Here is a 19,185-nt window from a genome sequence, read left to right on the forward strand (position 1 = left end):
AGGAAATAGAAGGAAGGGTAGTGAGTGGTGGGATGAGGAAGCAAAGAAGGGTTTAGAAGAAAAGAAGCAGGCATTCATAGATTGGCTACAAATTAGAACGAGGGAATCGTATGAGAGGTACAAAGTAAAGAGAAGGGAAGTTAAGCATAAGATAAAGGAAGCAAAGAGGAGAGTAGATGTGAAATGGGATAAGGGTATGACAGAAAATTTTGAAAGTAATAAAAAGATATTTTGGAAGGAAATTAAAAGAGAAAGAGGAGGCGAATCAAATAGAGAAGAAAAGATAAAAAGTGCAGATTGAGAGATGATAATGGAAGAGAAGGCAGTGAGAGGAAGGTGGGCAGAGTATTTTAGGGAGCTGCTAAATGTGAAGGAGGATAGGGAGGGAAAGGTAGTTGCAGTGGGAAGCGCTAAGAAAATGAGAGTGATGAGTGAGGAAAATGGAGGAGAAATAGGGAACCAGCTGTTAAGATGGTGAGAGCAAGTAAGGCACCTGGGTTGGATGGATGTCATGCAGAATGTCTGAAGAAAGGAGGTACAGTTATGGTGGACTGGCTGGTGAGGTTATTTAATGTTTGTTTAAGAGAGGGTAGAGTGCCGGAGGACTGGAGGAGTGCCTGTATAGTTTCGCTTTACAAAAGAAAGGGGGACAAGTGTGAGTGTAGTAGTTACAGAGGGATCAGCTTGTTGAGTGTAGTTGGGAAGGCTTATGGGAGGGTCTTGATTGAGAGGATTAGGAGAGGAACAGAGGGAGTAATTGGTGAGGAACAGTGTGGGTTTAGGACAGGTAGGGGATGTGTAGATCAGATTTTTGTGGTAAGACAGATATGTGAGAAAGCTATAGGAAAAGGTAAGGATGTTTTTTGGGCTTTTATGGATCTGGAAAAGGCTTACGACAGGGTAGACAGGAAGGCACTATGGGAGGTACTGCAGATATATGAGAGGAAAGCTGTTAAGAGCAGTCAAGAGTTTTTACGAGAGTAGTAGAGCTTGCGTTAGGGTTAGAAATGGAGAGAGTGAATGGTTTGAGGTAAAGGTGGGACTTCGTCAGGGGTGTGTTATGTCCCCCTGGCTGTTCAATCTTTACATGGATGGGGTGGTGCGAGAGATGAATGCAAGGGTAGTGGGTCAGGGGTTGGAGATGATTAAAGAAAATGGAGAAAAGTGGGAGGTGAGCCAGTTGTTGTTTGCTGACGACACTGCACTGGTAGCAGGATCAGAGGAGGGATTGAGGAAGTTAGTGACAAAAATTGAGAAGGTGTGTGAAAGAAGGAAGCTGAAGAGTAAATGTGGGCAAAAGTAAGGTGATGAGATGTAGAAGGGGAGAGAGCGACAGTAGGCTGGAAGTGAGCATTAATGGTGAGAAACTCAAGGAAGTGGATAGTTTTAGATACTTGGGTGTGAATGTGACAGGAAAGGGAGGAGTGGGGGTGGAGGTAGAATGTAGATTGAGAGAAGCGAGTAAATGCCTTGGTGGATTAAACAGTGTAATGAGAAATAGAGACATCTGGGAATGGATGCTAAGACGAGGTTATATGAAGGAGTGATTGTGCCAACAGCAATGTACGGGGCAGAAACATGGAACATGAGAGAGGAAGAGAGAAGGAGTTTGAATGTGTTTGAGACGAAATGTCTGAGAAGTATGATAGGGGTTACTAGGCTAGATAGTGTGAGAAATGAGGAGGTGAGGAGGAGAACAGGGGTGGAAAGGGAGCTGGGAGATAGGGTTGATGAAAGAGTATTGGGATGGTTTGGACACATGGAAAGAATGAGTAAAGAAAGATTAGTAAAAGAAGTGTGGAAGGAGTGAATATGAGGGGGCGTCCTAGGATGAGATGGATGGATGGGGGTGAAAGGGGCTTTACAAAAGAGAGGAATGTCTGTAGAGGAAGGACGGGAGAGGACAGAAGATAGGGGTAAATGGAGAAGGGTTGTGTATAAATGAGGCTGTGATGCATGATTGGGAGTGGGTGGGGGATGGGGGGTGAGGAAGTATGTATGAGAAAAAATTTGATGCAGCCCGAAGGGATTTCTCCCAGTCTTCTCTTTTTCTGCATGAGGGGACGGAGAGGGGGGGTCGCTGAATTTATGAAGTGGCCTTGCTGTGGATGTGCTGTGTCTTGCCACACTGCTTCTGACCCAGGGCAGTGGACGGGATGCAGGGATGACAAATCATCCAGGAGGTGCTAAGATAGGAGGGTGGAGGGGAGTGGTATGTATGGGAAATGAAATGGGTGGGAGTGATTTCTATGCCTTTTTCTTTTTTGGCTACCCCCCCATGTAAAGGGGAAAAAGCCTTTGGTACATGTATGTAGTAGAGCTTGTGTTAGGATTAGAAATGGAGAGAGTGAATGGTTTGAGGTAAAGGTGGGACTTCGTCAGGGATGTGTTATGTCGCCCTGGCTGTTCAATCTTTACATGGATGGGGTGGTGCGAGAGGTGAATGCAAGGGTAGTGGGTCAGGGGTTGGAGATGATTAAAAAAAATGGAGAAGAGTGGGAGGTGAGCCAGTTGTTGTTTGCTGATGACACTGTGCTGGTAGCAGGATCAGAGGATGGATTGAGGAAGTTAGTGACAGAGTTTGAGAAGGTGTGAGAAAGAAGGAAGCTGAATATAAATGTGGGCAAAAGTAAGGTGATGAGATGTACAAGGGGAGAGAGTGACAGCAGGCTGGAAGTGAGCATTAAGGGTGAAAGACTGGAGGAACGAGGAAGTGGATAGTTTTAGATACTTGGGTGCAAATGTGGCAGGAAAGAGAGGAGTTAGGGTGGAGGTAGAATGTAGATTAAGAGAAATGAGTAAATGCCTTGTTGGATTAAAAAGTGTAATGAGAAATAGAGGTCGGGGAATGGATGCTAAGAGGAGGTTATATGAAGGAAGGAATGTGCCAACAGCACTGTATGGGGCAGAAACATGGAACATAAGAGAGGAAGAGAGAAGGAGTTTGAATGTGTTTGAGATGAAATGTCTGAGAAGTAAGATAGGGGTTACTAGGCTAGATAGTGTGAGAAATGAGGAGGTGAGGAGGAGAACAGGGATGGAAAGGGAGTTGGGAGATAGGGTTGATGAAAGAGTATTGGGATGGTTTGGACACGGAAAGAATAAGTGAAGAAAGATTAGTAAAAGAAGTGTGGAAGGCAGAGGTGGAAGGAGTGAATATGAGGGGGCGTCCTAGGATGAGATGGATGGATTGGGTGAAAGGGGCATTACAAAAGAGAGGAATGTCTGTGGAGGAAGGACGGGAGAGGACAGAAGATGGGTGAATGGAGAAGGGTTGTGGATGATGCTGTGATGCATGAGGGGGAGTGGGTGGGGGATAGGGGGTGAGGAAGTATGTATGAGAAAAAATTTGATACAGCCCGAAGGGATTTCCCCCCATCTTCTCTTTTTCTGCATGAGGGAACGGAGAGGGGGGTCGCCAAATTTATGAAGCGGCCTTGCTGTGGATGTGCTATGTTCTTGCGACACTGCTTCTGACCCAGGGCAGTGGACAGGATGCAGGGATGACCCATCATTCAGAAGGTGCCAAGATAAGAGAGGGGGAGGAGGGTGGAGGGGAGTGGAATATATAGGAAATGGAATGGGTGGGAGTGGTTTCTATGCCTTTTTCTTTTTGGCTAACCTCTGTGTAAGGGGGAAAAAGCCTTTGGTATATGTATGTATGTCAGTTTGAGGGTAAATTATCTGTTGTGGTTATTGCTGTGAGAGCATGTTGTGTTACTGTTGGATAGTGTAATGCTGTTGAGTGTTTTGTACAATTTGCTAGTGTTTGTTTTGTGATCAAGTGTATTGACAAAATTTTGCCAACTTTGTGTTTTCTGTTCGTGTACCCCGTGTGGGGTATTGGCTGCATGTTATTGTGGTAAAGTAGCATGCAGTTGATACTTTAGGATATGGGGCGCCACTACAGACCAGAGCCACAAATCATTTTGTCTGATAGAGGAAGACTCTGTTCATAGAGAAATTATGACACTTTTATTATACTACGACTGCCCCTCCATTATGCTGTCCACCAACCCCTTGTTACTGTCCTGTACCATTTCTCTTAATATCCATTTCCTTTTTATGCCTATCCTGTGGTTGGGGAAAAGAATGCTACCACCAAGTCTTTCCACTTAAGGGACTGTAGGACGCGAAAACACGAAAAATTCTGGAAAATCAACGAATTTTAGGTAAACATTTCAAAAGATTCTCTATGATGGTGGTCACATTTTAGCCAAATATTACAGCTCAATTCCGTTTCTTTTCTTATATATAAAATAAAATAGATAAATTTTTGGCAACCTCTGGCAACCCCATTGCATGAAAAAACATTCTGTATATTGAAATAAAGTCAAAATTTTGATACCCAGTTCTGTTTTGTTTACTATAATTAATATATATGGAGATATCTGGCAACTTGCCCAACACTAATCGTCAATCACCACAAGGATCTCAGTATCTCTTCAAAGCTAAAGGAGAAAGGATGTCGCCCTGTCGCGTATCTGTTAGCATACCAGTCATGGATGCGATCGTATTATCTTTTTTTCTACCAACAGGTATTCAAAAGATTCTCTATAATGGCTGTAACACTTCGACCAAATATTACAGCTCAATTCCGTTTCTGTTCTTATATATAAAATGAAATAGATAAATTATTGGCGACATCTGGCAACCCCCTTGCATGAAAAAACATTCTGTATATTGAAATTAAGTCAAATTTTCGATAGCCAGTTCAGTTTTGTTTAAAGTTTTAACCACTTCAGTACGGGACTTAAATCTCGCGGGCAGCAGCCAATGCCAGCCGTATGACGTAACGTAATAATATTCGCATCATAAAATATAGTCGCCGCTTATATCGATCGTTCTCTCTTTCACCCGCGAATTTTGAAAACCACAGAGAATGGGATTCAGGGCGCATTTGGGAGAATGTAAAAACACAGGGGCGACTACAATAAATATAATCAAGACGCCGATATGGCAGCGTCGTGAATCCACTTGCTCCTCATGACGCCTACGTGTGCGGCACCGTATGGAAGGGGTTAAACGGAAACGTAAAAAAATAGACAATGTCACGAGTGAGTACGCGGCCGGAGGATTTTAAATGCCGGTGCGCTCCTTTAAACTTTAAATGCCTCTCCTGAAAAGTTTATATTTTTTATATTTAAATAGCCATATCTCTGTTTCTTTTTGTCCGATTTCATTCATTCTTTCGAATTTGTAAAGAGAAAGAGCAATTCTTTAATTTGATCAGAAAAAAACAAAGGAAACTGTAACTTAATTTTTTTGTTTAATTTATCATAGCAGATTTTCACTGAAGTTTCTACTATTCAAAATAAAAAAAAAATAAATAAAATAAAAGAGAGTAGGAAAAAATCTAACTTGATGAAGTTGTTTCCAAGACTCTAATCTTTCATTTCCTACATAGTAGGCTGATTACCTATGCCTGTGGATACTTCAATGATTACAGATACTATCATAACAAAAAAAAAAGAAAAAAATTAACTACACGTAATAAATACATGTTACTAAAACAATTTAGTATGCAATAATACTCTTTCCGATAGAGTAAGTATACATAAGTTCACCAAAGAAATTGAACAACTTTTATGACACGTTCACCTATAAGCACTTCCCACAGTCCCTTAAGTCGTAAGAGGCGACAAAAAATGGGACGTGGGATAGGATTAGGAGTCCTGCTACCTGTAACCCCAAAGGGGACATTCCTGAAAAAATTAAAGGCATAAGAGGGTCTAGGAGCTTCCAACCAGTACCCTAAGGTTTGGGCCTTTTAATGTGAGTGGATGTGGTACAGACGAGGTAGGTGCATTCTTTGGCTAGCTACATCCCTTATAAGAGAAAGAGGCCAATCAGTATATAGATAGTATGACAGAATAGAAATGGAGTATGGCAGACCATGAGAGAGTGTGTAGTGTATGGAATGGTTGTGAAGCTGCTGTAAGAGTGATATATATTTCTATCATACACCTCTAAATCCATAAAACACAAGTGCAGTTCTTCCTATTTTCACTCACAATTCTCATTAAATTGGTTAAGACTACAACTGATCTACATCACCCCTTTCTTCACAAACATTGTACTGTTCTTTTCCTCAGCTGCCATACACCTTACCTAGGATGCATAGAAAGCTAATGACTGATTCTTATGTGTGTTATCAGAAAAAGACATATACAGTAGGAAGGGGCAAAAGTAGCCACATGGCCACTGGCCATCTTTGTTACATACCTAATTACATTTGTCAACAAAGTAAATGGAGGAATTGTACAAAACACATAGTAGTTGGTGGTTTTATTTCCCTGTTTCTGTCATAATTAGGTATGTAACAAAGACAGTGGCCAGTTTTACCCCATGTGACTATTTTATATAAAACATAAATTCACAATTTTTTTCCATCTTCCATTACAGAGTTGTATGGGTTTGACATCTTGATAGACAGCCAGTTGAAGCCGTGGGTTCTAGAAGTCAATCTTTCACCCTCACTTAACATTGATCAACCTCTGGACCTTAAAATCAAGTCTGCAATGCTCTCAGACTTGTTTTCTTTGGTGGGTGTACAAGCTTGTAACCCTCACACAGCCAAGGTTAATGCCCGGCCCTCCATTTACCGCAAGCTGCCATCCTTAGTGAGTGATTCTACTCTTTGTTTTACCTTAATAAAAAAAAAGTGGCTTGTTATGTGTAATTATTGACTCTAGCTTTCTTACTTTTATATTCAATCATTCTCATTGTCCCCTATTTACATTTTCCGATTCTCTCCTCTCCAAGAAATACTTGCCTCCCCATACTCTTTTTGCTTCCTTCCAAAGCATCTTTTTATTCTTTTCAAACATGTACCCAATATCTTGTCTGCTGCTTTCTTGAACTCTTTCACTTTGCACATTGGTTTAACCCTCTATATATCATTCATATGCTTCCTCATTTCTTCTTTACAATCATTCCTCATATGTTTATCTCTAATAATGATAATTATAATGATAATGGTTACCTTGAGTTTTATTGACTGGAAATATACTGCTTCATAGCAGCTGCCATCATTCCCTGGAACCTCCCCTATATCTTTCTAGGAAGAAATGTAAGACTATTATTTGTGTTGTATTAGTGTGGGGTGTTTCTATATCACTGACTGATAATATTAGGAAGAGGGGAACAGTTTTCATTTGATAGCTCCCTTAATGTAAAAAGGTGAAGGAAATATATTATTTGGTTAGGTCAGAACTGGTTTGACAAGCTGCCCAAAGCCATACATATAACACATGGGCAAGCCACAGGGGCTTGCCCATATGTTATATGTATGGCTTCAGTGCAAAATTGTCCCTCCACGTGTAAGTCATATGGTCAATACAAGTTGCACATCCTCCCTGTTGTACGCCACATGGTCTGTACAGTACTCCCTTCTTAAAGTTGCCTTGGGTTCAGAGGGTTTCCCACATGTGAGAATTGGATGGGCAGAGTGTCACTGACATTAAGGTAGGAAAGATTCTAGTGGTTGATGGAGACTCGTTCTGGTGTGCTGGAGCTGGCATGACGAGGGGCTGGCTGAGAGCCATCTTGACTGGAGACGTGTTGAGGTAGTCCCAGATGGCTCAGTGAGCAGTGGACATAGATATATCTAGCATCAGTGGTGGCAGCCATAGTTGGTTGTGGTGCAGTTTGCAGGGGCATTGAGGTAGGTTGGTGTCAAGTAGTTGATGGAGACCCATTCTGCCTTGCTGGAGACAGATACAGTGAGGGGCTAGCTGAGGACTATATCTGCTGGAAGCACATTGAGGAAATCCAAGATGGCTCAGTGAGCAGTGGACATAGGGATATCTAGCATAAATGGCAGTGGCTGTGGTGTGGTTTGCAGGGGCATCAAGGTAGTCCAGTTTTAGGTAGTCGACAGAGACCCATTCTGGCTTGCTGTAGGCTGGCACAATAAGGGGCTGGCTGAGGGCCACCTCTACTGGAGGCACATTGAGGTTGCCACAGGCTGCTCAGTCACCAGTGGGTGTGAAAATGTCTAATATTGATAGTGGCAGCCATGGTTGGCTGTGGTGTGGTTTGCAGGGTGGGTGCTGTTCCACAGACAAAGCGGCAGTTAGCAGTGTCAACCAGTAGCCTTAAATTAGCAAGAAAGTCAGCACCAAGGAGGGGGGTCCTGACATCTGCCAGGATGAAGCTCCAGGAGTTGTGGCAGCTCCAGAATGTGAGATACTGGCATTTATATCTGTAAGTGGCAATGGTGCAAGTGTCCTCCCACCAATGCCCTTGGGGGCGGGGGGGTGTCAGTGTTCTGCTGTGGACACAGAAATTATGGATCTGCAAGTGCCTGTGTCAATGAGGAAATGACATATAGAGAAACCATATCTGTTGGAATGTGTTAGTGCTATGCTGGTTCCATCAGCTTCAGGTGGTAGGCGGGCCATGGACAGCATCTCAATGTACAGGGTCTAACAGATAAATCCGTACAAACTTTGAAGAGGTTTTAAGCACTTAAAAAGTAACATATGGCAATTCTGATTGTTTCCAGATACTTCCATTTGTCTAATAATTTAGCCAGTTGTATACTAGCACCAGTGCAATAAACATTAAGCAATGGAACAAGCCAAACGTTCAGCCATATGCGAACTTCGTCGCGCGGGTCACACTCCTAGCGCCATAATAAGGATGCTAAAATACTCCAGACAAACTGTTTACGATGTTTGTAAACGTTTTGATGAGACCGCCGAAGACCAACGAGCTGCTCACAAGCCCAGAAGGGGCAGAATTCTAACACCTCGCTTTTTAGCTGGTCTCAAGAGAAGTGTCAATGCAAATCCAGCCTTACCATTATCGACATTGGCAAAGAAGAGAGGTGTCAGCACAATGACAATTCACAGAGCATTAAAGAAATTGGGATTAACCTCATTCTCACAAGGAAAAAGACATCTTTTGACACGAAAAATGAAAGAAATCCGCTTGACCAGGTGCCAAAAGCTGTTGAACTGGATGAAGTCGAATGGCTCAGTCATCAAGTTTTTTTCCGACGAGAAGATTTTCACGGTTGATGCGACTTTCAATAAGCGGAATGATCGCTGGATAGCCTCCTCATCCTCAGAGGTTCAACACAAGACAACGACGAAGAAACCAGCAACTGTCATATTGCTCTGTGGTGTCAACTGAGGGGGACGTCTTCACTCACATCTTCAACAACAAGGAGAAAGTCAATGCCGTTGTCTATTGCAAAGTTCTAGAAGAGAAAATAATACCCTGGATGAAAGATAAGGCTAGTGGCAACCAGTTTGTCTTCCAACAAGACTCGGCTCCAGCCCACACAGCGAAGAGGACCACCAACCTTCTCGAAGGGTCAAATGTGCAGTTCTGGAACAAAGAGTTGTGGCCCTCAAATTCGCCAGACCTAAACCCTTTAGATTATTATTTTTGGGCGCGAATTGAGGCCAAGGCATGTGACAAGCCACACAGAAGTATAACAACCCTGAAGACAGACATCAAGAAGGCTGTGGGTTCATTATCAAAGTCTGAGATCATCAACGCTGTATCCAAGTTTCGTAAACGCGTTGAAAGCGTCATAACAGCTGAAGGTGGTTACATTGAATGAAATCATTGTTCTTATTGCCTTTTCTAAATATACTAAAAATTTCATAACTCTCTGTTTATTATAACCCGAGATATTAATCTTAAAACATGTGATAAGAAGTTGTACGGATTTATCTGTTAGACCCTGTATACTTGGTTAATGTTCCCCAGTGGCTCTTATGAGAGCTGGAGTAGTGTTGAGGATGGCACCAACAGGAGACTGGTCCATTTGGTCCCTCTGTAAGGTCACCACTGTAGTGGTGTGGCAATGGAGGATAAGGTAAGAGGGTTAATGAGTTCTTGTCCTTCATTTGGTTAGTTCAGAACTGGTTTTACAAGTGGCTGAAGTCTTATATATACTGAGTGGGTAAGCCCCCATGGTGCATAATCATCCCTAATTGCATTGGATTGGATCAGGCCAGCTATTTAGTGTCAGGGCGCTTCCTCCAAATGCACACCACGTGGATAGTACATTCCGTGTTCCACATTAGGTCACTTTTCCTTTCTGGTGCACACCACATGGATTATAAAATTCTTTCAGACATCATTTCATAGGACCACTACTTATAGGTACCTATTGCTGGTCCCAGATGTAGATATGTATAGGTATATATGTGTGATATATATATGTATTTGAATTTTAGCATGAAAATTTTTGCAAGAAAAATTCTTTGGTTTTGAAAAACATATACAGTAGTTAACACATTAGTGGTTGTATTTCCATTTTCAGATTTCTAGCCCTGCTCACATGAAATTATTGTTGCAGCGATACACTGTAGACTCATTTGATCGGAGTCAGTATGGGCGAGATGGTGCCATTGTACCAAGTGCAGAGGAGTTACGCATTGTAAAGTATGTCCGAGAAGAGTATGTGCGTAGGGGAGGTTGGGCCCGCATCTTCCCAACGCCTGACTCCTGGGCTATGTACGGTACACTACAAGAGTACGACAGTCCACTCAACTATATCCTACACTACCATCTATATCCACAGGGCAACAAGACCACAAGGTGGAGCATTTAGAGTGTTGTATTAGAGAAATACCTCAAGAAATTATCAGGCCAGTCACATGCCATTTTATATTTCCCTGTTAACTTTGTGTGTAATGGGTACAATTTCTAGTTAGGATACATACATATACCAAAGGCTTTTTCTCCCTTACAAGGGAGGTAGCCAGGATGGTACCTTTATTTTTGTTTCTCATTGTTTTACAGCCTTGGTATATGTATGTGTGTATGTATTGTTTTTGGATCAAATGTTCAATGTGATATATGAGACTTAGTTGGTGCCAGATTTGTGTCAAGTTTTAAATAGAGATGAACTTGAGGTTTATTTGACTTAGGATTTCTTATTTTGTAATTTATTACCCAGGAGAGTTATGAAGACACTACGGATGAAAATTAGGTGTAATTGCAACTTATGCTCATAGATTTTGGTGAGGTAGGATATTACATAGTTCATCATGTGCAGTAGAAAGAGAAAAGTAAATGTATGCAAAAGATGCTGGCCAGTATCCCACCAAAATATTAAACCTGAGGCTCCCTAGGCAAGCACAGATATTACTTTTTCTAGATGCTGACTTAACCAGCTTACCATAGTCTCCTTGCATCTCTGTAAATTTCAATAATTTTTATGACAGTCTTGTCTCAGAGTTAAAATTGTATGGGAAAGACATTTGGTGATGGCCCTTTGGCCTTCCTGTTCTTCCTAACACCTTCAACAGACTCCCTATTCTGTCTTTTGTTTCATTAGCTCTCCAGTATTGGTCACTGACATGGGAGACAAGGCTGTACTGGCATTTTTATTTATTCACATAATTCTAGTTATGATGACTTTTTTTTATAATTAACCATACTTTTTTTGTTAATCCTTGAGTGTTGACTTCCTCCCTTTGCTTGAACTAACCCCAACAGTCGTTTTGGTCGTCTGGCTCCCATGCGCATCTCGTCCGTGTCCAGTTCTGGCCTGGCCTCATCACTTGAGAGACTCGCGTGTTATGAGAGAGCTTTGCCAAAAGGACTTGCTAACCTCAAGAACAAGAAAAACCTGGGTAGGGCACACCCCAACACTGCATCAGTTGGTTCTGTCTATATGTGGGCATTCACAAACAGGCTACATCTGTTGTGAACACTCCTTATATCTGAGCCCCGGACATTTTCCATGGAAATGGATACATTCCCCAGTACTATTCATCATGTGTTTTTTCATATATACATGTAGTTTATGCATATGAAAAGAATGAATGAGGAAAGACTAGTGAAGAAAGTGTAGAAAGGAGAGGTAGATGGAGTGAGCTTGAGAGGAACACTGTAAAATGAGATTGATGGATGGGGTGAAGGAGGATTTGGATGCATGTTGAATGTTGAGCAGAAAAGAGAGAAACCATGAGATAGGAGTAAATGGAGGGGGATTGTGATTTAAATAATTAATTGTTGCCTCAAGTTTCATAGAGTGGAAAACACACAGCCCCATAGTGGCTGGCAATTGTCCTTGGTCCCTCCCACAGATCTCAATGAGAAGAATCTTATAACTTTTGACTGTGCTGCATTAGTGTATTTACCTAGTTGTATTTTACAGGAAGAGAGCTATGCTTGTAGTGACATGCTTTTGTATCCAGTTTGATCTTAAATTTTTGTATAGTTTTTGCACTCACTGTTTCTTCATTCAGTTTGTTCCAGATATCTATCACTCTGTGTGGGAAGCTATTCTTTTTTAGATCACTTCTGTAACTATCCTTTTTAAGTTTCTTTTCATGTCCTCTTGTTTTTCTTCTATCCCACTTTAGTAAGTCGTCTCTATCAAGGACTTCTATCCCTTTCATAATTCTGTAGATGGTTAGCAGGTCTCCTCTTTCTCTTCTTTGTTCCAGGGTTGGTAGTTCGAGTTTATCCACTATTTGTTCATATGTCAACTTGGAGAGTGTTGGTGCCATCTTCGTCATTGCTCTTTGAATTCTTTCTAGTTTCTTTATGTTCTTTTTAGTACTAGGTGTTCATAGTGTCACAGCGTACTCCAATTTTGGTCTTATCAATGTAACTAATATTTTCTTTACCATTTCTTCATCCATGTAAGCCACTTTCATTGATCTTGATAAATTGAAAGTTTCTCTGACTAATTTGTTGATATGTTTGTCTGGTGCCATGTCATTGGTGATAATTACTCAGAGGTCCCTTTCTGAATTGACTTTTTTAATTTCCTTTGTACCAATTTTGTCCTGATATTCTGTTTTTACTTTTTCCAAATTCCATTGTGCTTCAATTCTTGATATTGAAATTCACTTCACTCTTGTTCATAAAAGAGTAGGAAAAATAAAAGAAGAATGTACAAAGAGGATCATATTACCTAATACCTCAGTTGCAGACAATATTTCCTCATTATTAAACAAGGCTGGTGTTAATGTTGTTAAAACCAGCTCGGTAGACTTCATTTGGCAGTTGGCAATCTTATAAGAAGCTGAAATAAAAGTAGGGAAAATGTTTGTCAAGCAGGTGCTTACTGTGTGCCATGTTCAGGTTGTAAAAAATAACATTGGTGAAAGTTTCTGTGGTATTGATAAAAGAATATTGGAACATAAATATGATATGAAAACTTACAATATGAATAATGCCATTGTTAGACATAGATTCGATACAGGCCACAATGCTGACTAGAATAATTCTAAGATTATCAAATATGAAAACCATACTATGAAACGTTGATGTTTTGAATCTGCTTTTATATCTCTCATTGATAATATAAATCAAAACGATGAATTTTTTACAATAGATAAACCTTTAGCAATTTTGATAACAAAGTAACAAGCAATTTACACAAATTGTTTTTACACCAGTTTTATGTTCGTTTCTCCCCACAAGCTCGGGTTATATAAGGAGCCAGATGTTTCTCCACTATGTTATTTCTGAAGAAGCCCTGCTGGGCAAAATGTTAAGTACATTGGATCCCATACTCTGCATTTGGCCTCTCTTCTACAATGCTGTTGCAGTTGTTGCTGCTTTTACTCACTAATGGATATAATACAAGAAAAGGATGGATGGGCTGATTGTGCTTTCCTAGACTTACAGAACGCCTTTGACAAAGTACCACACAAAAAATTATTTAAAAAATTGGAAAACATAGGAGGGATATAAGGCAACCTACTAAACTGGTTGGAAGATTTCCTGAATGGTAGAAAAATGAAAGTAGTACTCAGAAAAGTTTTCAGGTTGGAAGGTGATTAGTGAAGTTCCACAAGGATCTGTATTGGCCCCAATAATGTTCACTATTTATGTGAATGACATGGGTGATGATGTAGAATGTTACATGAGCTTCTTTGCAGATGATGCTAAATTGTTAAGGAAAGTGAAAAGTGAAATGGACTGTGAATCACTACAGAGAGACTTAAACAAGGTTTGGAAATGGAGTCAGAAGTGGGAAGTGGACTTCAATGTTAAGAAATGTAGCATAATGGAGTTCAGAAAAAGTAAAAAAAGAATATCAGGACAATATACAATTGGAACTAAAGAGGTAAAGAAAGTGGGATCTGAAAAAGACCTGGGAGTAATTATCTTAAAACATGTCCTCTGATAAATAAACAAAATTGTCAGAGAATCCTGTAACTTACTAAGATCAATGAAAGTTGTATTTACCTATTTGGATAAAGAAATGAGAGAAAAATATTAGTCACATTAAGAAGGCCTAGACTGGAGTATGCTGCAACATTATGGTCACCCAGTATCAAAAAGAATATAAAGAAAATTGAAAGAATACAGAGAGCAGCCACGAATATGGCCCCAGCACTTTAAAGCTTGTCATATGAAGATACTGGTACATACATACATATACCAAGGCTTTTTCCCCCTTTCAAGGGAGGTAGCCAAAAAGGGAAAGGCATAAAAACACTCCCACCCATTTCATCCCTAATTACACTCCACACCCCTCCCACCCTCCCTCTCATCTGAGCACCTCCTGGATGACAGGTCATCCCTGCACCTTGCCCACCGCCCTGGGTCAGAAGCAGTGTCGCAAGACACAGCACATCCACAGCAAGGCCGCTTCATTTAATCGGCGACCCCCCCTCTCCGTCCCCCCTTGCATATATGGAGAGGACGGGGAGAAATCCCTTCGGGCTGCGTCAAAATTTACTCACACATACTACCTCACCCCCCACCCCCCCGCCCATTCCTACAGACCATCTATAGAATCATGAAAGGCATGGAAATACTTGATAGAGAAGACTTACTAAATTAGGACAAGGGAAACACAAGAGGACATGGAAAGAAACTCAAAAATATAGTTTTAGAAGAGATCTGAAGGAAAACAGTTTTCCACACAGAGTGGTGGACACTGAAGAAACTGGAAGAAACAATAGTGTGTGCAAAAACCATGCACAAATTTAAGAGCAAACTAGACACTGCAAGATACAAAGGCGGGACACCATGAGCGTAGCTCCCCTTTCCATGAAATACAACTAGGTAGATACATCTAGATCTACAAATAGCATTTGATAAAGTACCACTCAAAAAGCTATTAAGAAAAATTTAATCAATAGATGGTATTCAAAGAAAGTTATTGGAATGGATGAAAGATTTCTTGACCGGGAGAAAAATGAGGGTAGTACTTATAGGCAAATACTCAACCTAGGAAGTAATAAGTGGAGTCCCACAAGGTTCTGTATTGGCTCAGATTATGTTTGCCACATATATAAATGACATAGATGAAGATGTGAAATGTTATAGAACTTCTTTGCAGATGATGCAAAACTACTAGAGTAAGAACAGAGAAAGCCTGCAAATCATTACAGAAAAACCTGGATAAAGTCTGGGAATGGAGTCAAAAGTGGGAAGTGAATTTCAACATCAAGAAATGCAGTATAATGGAATTTGGAAAACGTAAAAATAGAACATTGGGGCAATATAAAATTGGTACAAAGAAAATAAAAAAGTTAGCTCAGAAAGGGACCTAGGAAAGACATGTCACCAGACAAACATATCAACAAAATAGTCGGAGAAACCTTCAATTTACTAAGATCAATGAAAGTGGCCTTTGATTACTTGGATGAGGAAATGGTAAAGAAAATTATACTGATAAGACCAAGATTGGAGTATGCTGTGACACTGGACACCCAGTACTATAAAGAATATAAAGAAATTAGAAAGAATACAAAGAGCAGTGATAAAGATGGCACCAACATTCTCCAAATTGATGTACGAACAAAGATCATCCAAATTGGAACTACCAACCCTGGAACAAATAAGAGGAAGAGGAGATTTACTGACTATTTAAAGAATTATGAAAGGGATGGAAGTCCTAGATAGAGATGATTTATTAAATTTGGATAGGAGAAAACTGAGAAGACATGAAAAAAAAAGATAAAAAAAGATGGTTATAGAAAAGATCTGAAAAAGAATAACTTCCCACACAGAGTGGTGGATATCTGGAATAAATTGGATGAGGCAACAGTGTGTGCAAAAACTATACAAGAATTTAAGAACAAACTTGATGCTGAAAGATACAAAGACAAGTCACTACAAGCATAGCTCCCTTCTCATATAATACAACTAGGTATTTACAACTGGGTAAATACATACCAAACTGGATAAATATGTACCAAAGTAGAAACAAATAAGGTTATACTTAAGGTGTTGGTATAACAAAAAGTGTAGTGAAGCTAAAGATAGAAGAGACAAGGCCTGGAAAAGATGGAAAAAAGACAAAGAAACAACCAAATGGCAAACATACATCAAACTAAGAAGCAAATATGTAAAAATACGCAGGGAAGAAAAAAGAAACTATGAAAAAGACATAACAGAAAAATACAAGGGCCAACCTAAATTATTCTACAGGTATGTAAATGACAAACTAAAAGACAAACATGAAATAGTGGAACTGCGAGAAGGAAATCAGGAATATATAGATGATGTAGAAATGGCTGAAATTATGATCAAAAATTTTAAATTTATATTGACAATTGAAAGCTCACAAAATTGGAAAGAAGGTCAGAGAGAAAGATCCTTCACAATGAGAGAAACAACGGTGACACAGAAAAAAATAAAGGACCAAATAAAAAACCTTGACATCAGAAAGTCACATGGACTGGATGGAATTGCAAATTGGATATTGAAAGAATGTATAGATGAACTAATGGACAAAATACAAAAGATAATTGATTTCTCACTTAAAGAAGGAAAAGTACCACAAGATTGGAAAAATGCAAATATTGTACCAATATACAAGGAAGGGGACAAAGAAAATCCAACCAACAATAGACTGGTCTCCCTTACAAGTACAATAGCAAAATTATGTGAAAAAATTATCAAAAGTAAATGGATTAAACATTTGGAGAACAAAATACTAAATCCAAAACAATTTGGATTTAGATTTGGAAGATCATGTGCCACAAACTTTAATATGCATTTACTCGAGACTAATAGAAATAATTCAAGAAAGGGATGGATGGGCAGATTGTGCTTTCTTAGATTTACGAAAGACATTTAATAAAGTACATACATATACCAAGGCTTTTTCCCCCATACAAGGGAGGTAGCCAAAAGGGAAAAGGCATAAAAACATTCCCACCCATTCCATCCCTGAATACACTCCACACCCCTCCACCCTCCCTCTCATCTTAGCACCTCCTGGATGACGGGTCATCCCTGCACCTTGTCCACTGCCCTGGGTCAGAAGCAGTGTCGCAAGACACAGCACATCCACAGCAAGGCCGCTTCATTAAATCGGCAACCCCCCCCTCTCCGTCCCCCCATGCATAAAAGGAGAAGACAGGGAGAAATCCCTTCGGGCTGAGACAAAATTTGCTCACACATACTACCTCACCCACCATCCCCCTGCCCATTCCACCTCATGCATCACATCATCCATATACAACCATTCTCCATTCACCCCTGTCTTCTGTCCTCTCCCGTCCTTCCTCAACAGACATTCCCCTCTTCCCCAAAGCCCCCTTCACCCCATCCATCCACCTCATCCTAAGACATCCCTTCATGTTCACTCCCTCCACATCTGCCTTCCATACCTCTTTTACTAGTCTTTCTTCACTCATTCTTTCCATGTGTCCAAACCATCCTAATACTCTTTCATCAACCCTATCTCCCAACTCCCTTTCCACCCCTGTTCTCCTCCTCACCTCCTCATTCCTCACTCTATCCAGCCTAGTAACCCCCATCATACTTCTCAGACACCTCATCTCAAACACATTCAAACTCCTCCTCTCTTCCTCTCTTATGTTCCATGTTTCTGCCCCATACAGTGCTGTTGGCACAATCACTCCTTCATATAGTCTACTCTTAGCATCCATTCCCAAATGTCTTTTCCTCATTACACTTTTTAATCCACCAAGGCATTTACTCGCTTCTCTCAATCTACATTCTACCTCCACCTTCACTCCACCTTTCCCTGCCACATTTGCACCCAAGTATCTAAAACTATCCACTTCCTCCAGTTGCTCTCCCTTAATGCTCACTTCCAAACTACTGCCGCTTTCACCCCATGTACATCTCATCACCTTACTTTTACCCACATTTATCTTCAGCTTTCTTCTATCACACACTCTCCCAAACTCTGTCACCAACTTCCTCAATCCCTCCTCCGATCCTGCCACAAGCGCAGTGTCATCCGCAAACAACAGCTGGCTCACCTCCCACTTTTCTCCATTTTCTTTAAACATCTCCAATCCCTGACCCACTACCCTTGCATTTACCTCTCGCACTACCCCATCCATGTATAAGTTGAACAGCCAGGGCGACATAATGCATCCTTGACGAAGTCCCACCTTTACCTCGAACCACTCACTCTCTCCATTTCTAATCCTGACACAAGCTCTACTACTCTCATAAAAACTCTTGACAGCTCCTAGAAGCTTTCCTCCTATCCCGTATATCCACAAAACCTCCCACAGTGCCTTTCTGTCTACCCTGTCGTAAACCTTTTCCAGATCCATAAAAGCCCAAAAAACATCCTTCCCCTTTCCTATAGCTTTCTCACATATCTGTCTTACCACAAAGATCTGATCTACACAACCTCTACCTGTCCTAAATCCACACAGTTCCTCACCAATTACTCCCTCTGTTCCTCTCCTAATCCTCTCAATCAAGATCCTCCCATAAGCCTTCCCAACTACACTTAACAAGCTAATCCCTCTGAAACTACTACATTCACACTTGTCCCCTTTTCCCTTGTAAAGAGGAATTATACAGGCACTCCTCCAGTCCTCCGGCACTCTACCCTCTCTCCAGCAAACATTAAATAACCTCACCAGCCAGTCCACCATCACTGTACCTCCTTTTTTTTAGACATTCTGCATGGCATCCAACCAGACCAGGTGCCTTACCTGCTTTCATCATCTTAACAACTGCCTTCACTTCATCCTTCCTCATTTCTCCTCCATTTGCCTCACTCATCACAGTCATTTTCTTAGCATTTCCCACTGCAGCTATCTTTCCCTCCCTATCCTCCTTCACATTCAGCAACTCCCTAAAATATTCTGCCCATCTTCCCCATACTGCCTTCTCTTCCATTATCATCTCTCCATCTGCACCTTTTACCTTTTCTTCTATACTTGATTCGCCTCCTCTTCCTCTCTTAATTTCTTTCCAAAACATCTTTTTATTACTTTCAAAATTTTCTGTCATACTCTTACC

At 40.8% G+C, this 19,185-nt stretch overlaps 2 protein-coding genes across 11 annotated transcripts in view; both read left to right on the forward strand.

The window, feature by feature from the left end:
* Positions 1–19,185, forward strand: part of LOC143027759 (zinc finger MYM-type protein 1-like) — a 487,234-nt gene that overhangs the window by 274,928 nt on the left and 193,121 nt on the right. The window lies entirely within an intron of this gene.
* Positions 1–19,185, forward strand: part of LOC143027756 (tubulin polyglutamylase TTLL5-like) — a 182,337-nt gene that overhangs the window by 71,350 nt on the left and 91,802 nt on the right. For 8 of the 10 annotated variants that reach the window (XR_012966642.1, XM_076189271.1, XM_076189267.1 and 5 more), the window contains 3 exons: positions 6,406–6,623; positions 10,286–10,563; positions 11,467–11,603. Coding sequence is in view for 9 of the 10 variants with exons in the window: in XM_076189271.1 (XP_076045386.1) it covers positions 6,406–6,623; positions 10,286–10,563; positions 11,467–11,603 (633 nt within the window). In the remaining variant the exon portion in view is untranslated. The remainder of the gene's footprint in view (positions 1–6,405; positions 6,624–10,285; positions 10,564–11,466; positions 11,604–19,185) is intronic. The other 2 variants (XM_076189272.1, XM_076189275.1) reach the window with 1 other exon arrangement.

Source organism: Oratosquilla oratoria, chromosome 8 (assembly GCF_046742065.1).
Source record: "Oratosquilla oratoria isolate Oo_2021 chromosome 8, ASM4674206v1, whole genome shotgun sequence".
Lineage (NCBI taxonomy): Eukaryota > Metazoa > Arthropoda > Malacostraca > Stomatopoda > Squillidae > Oratosquilla > Oratosquilla oratoria.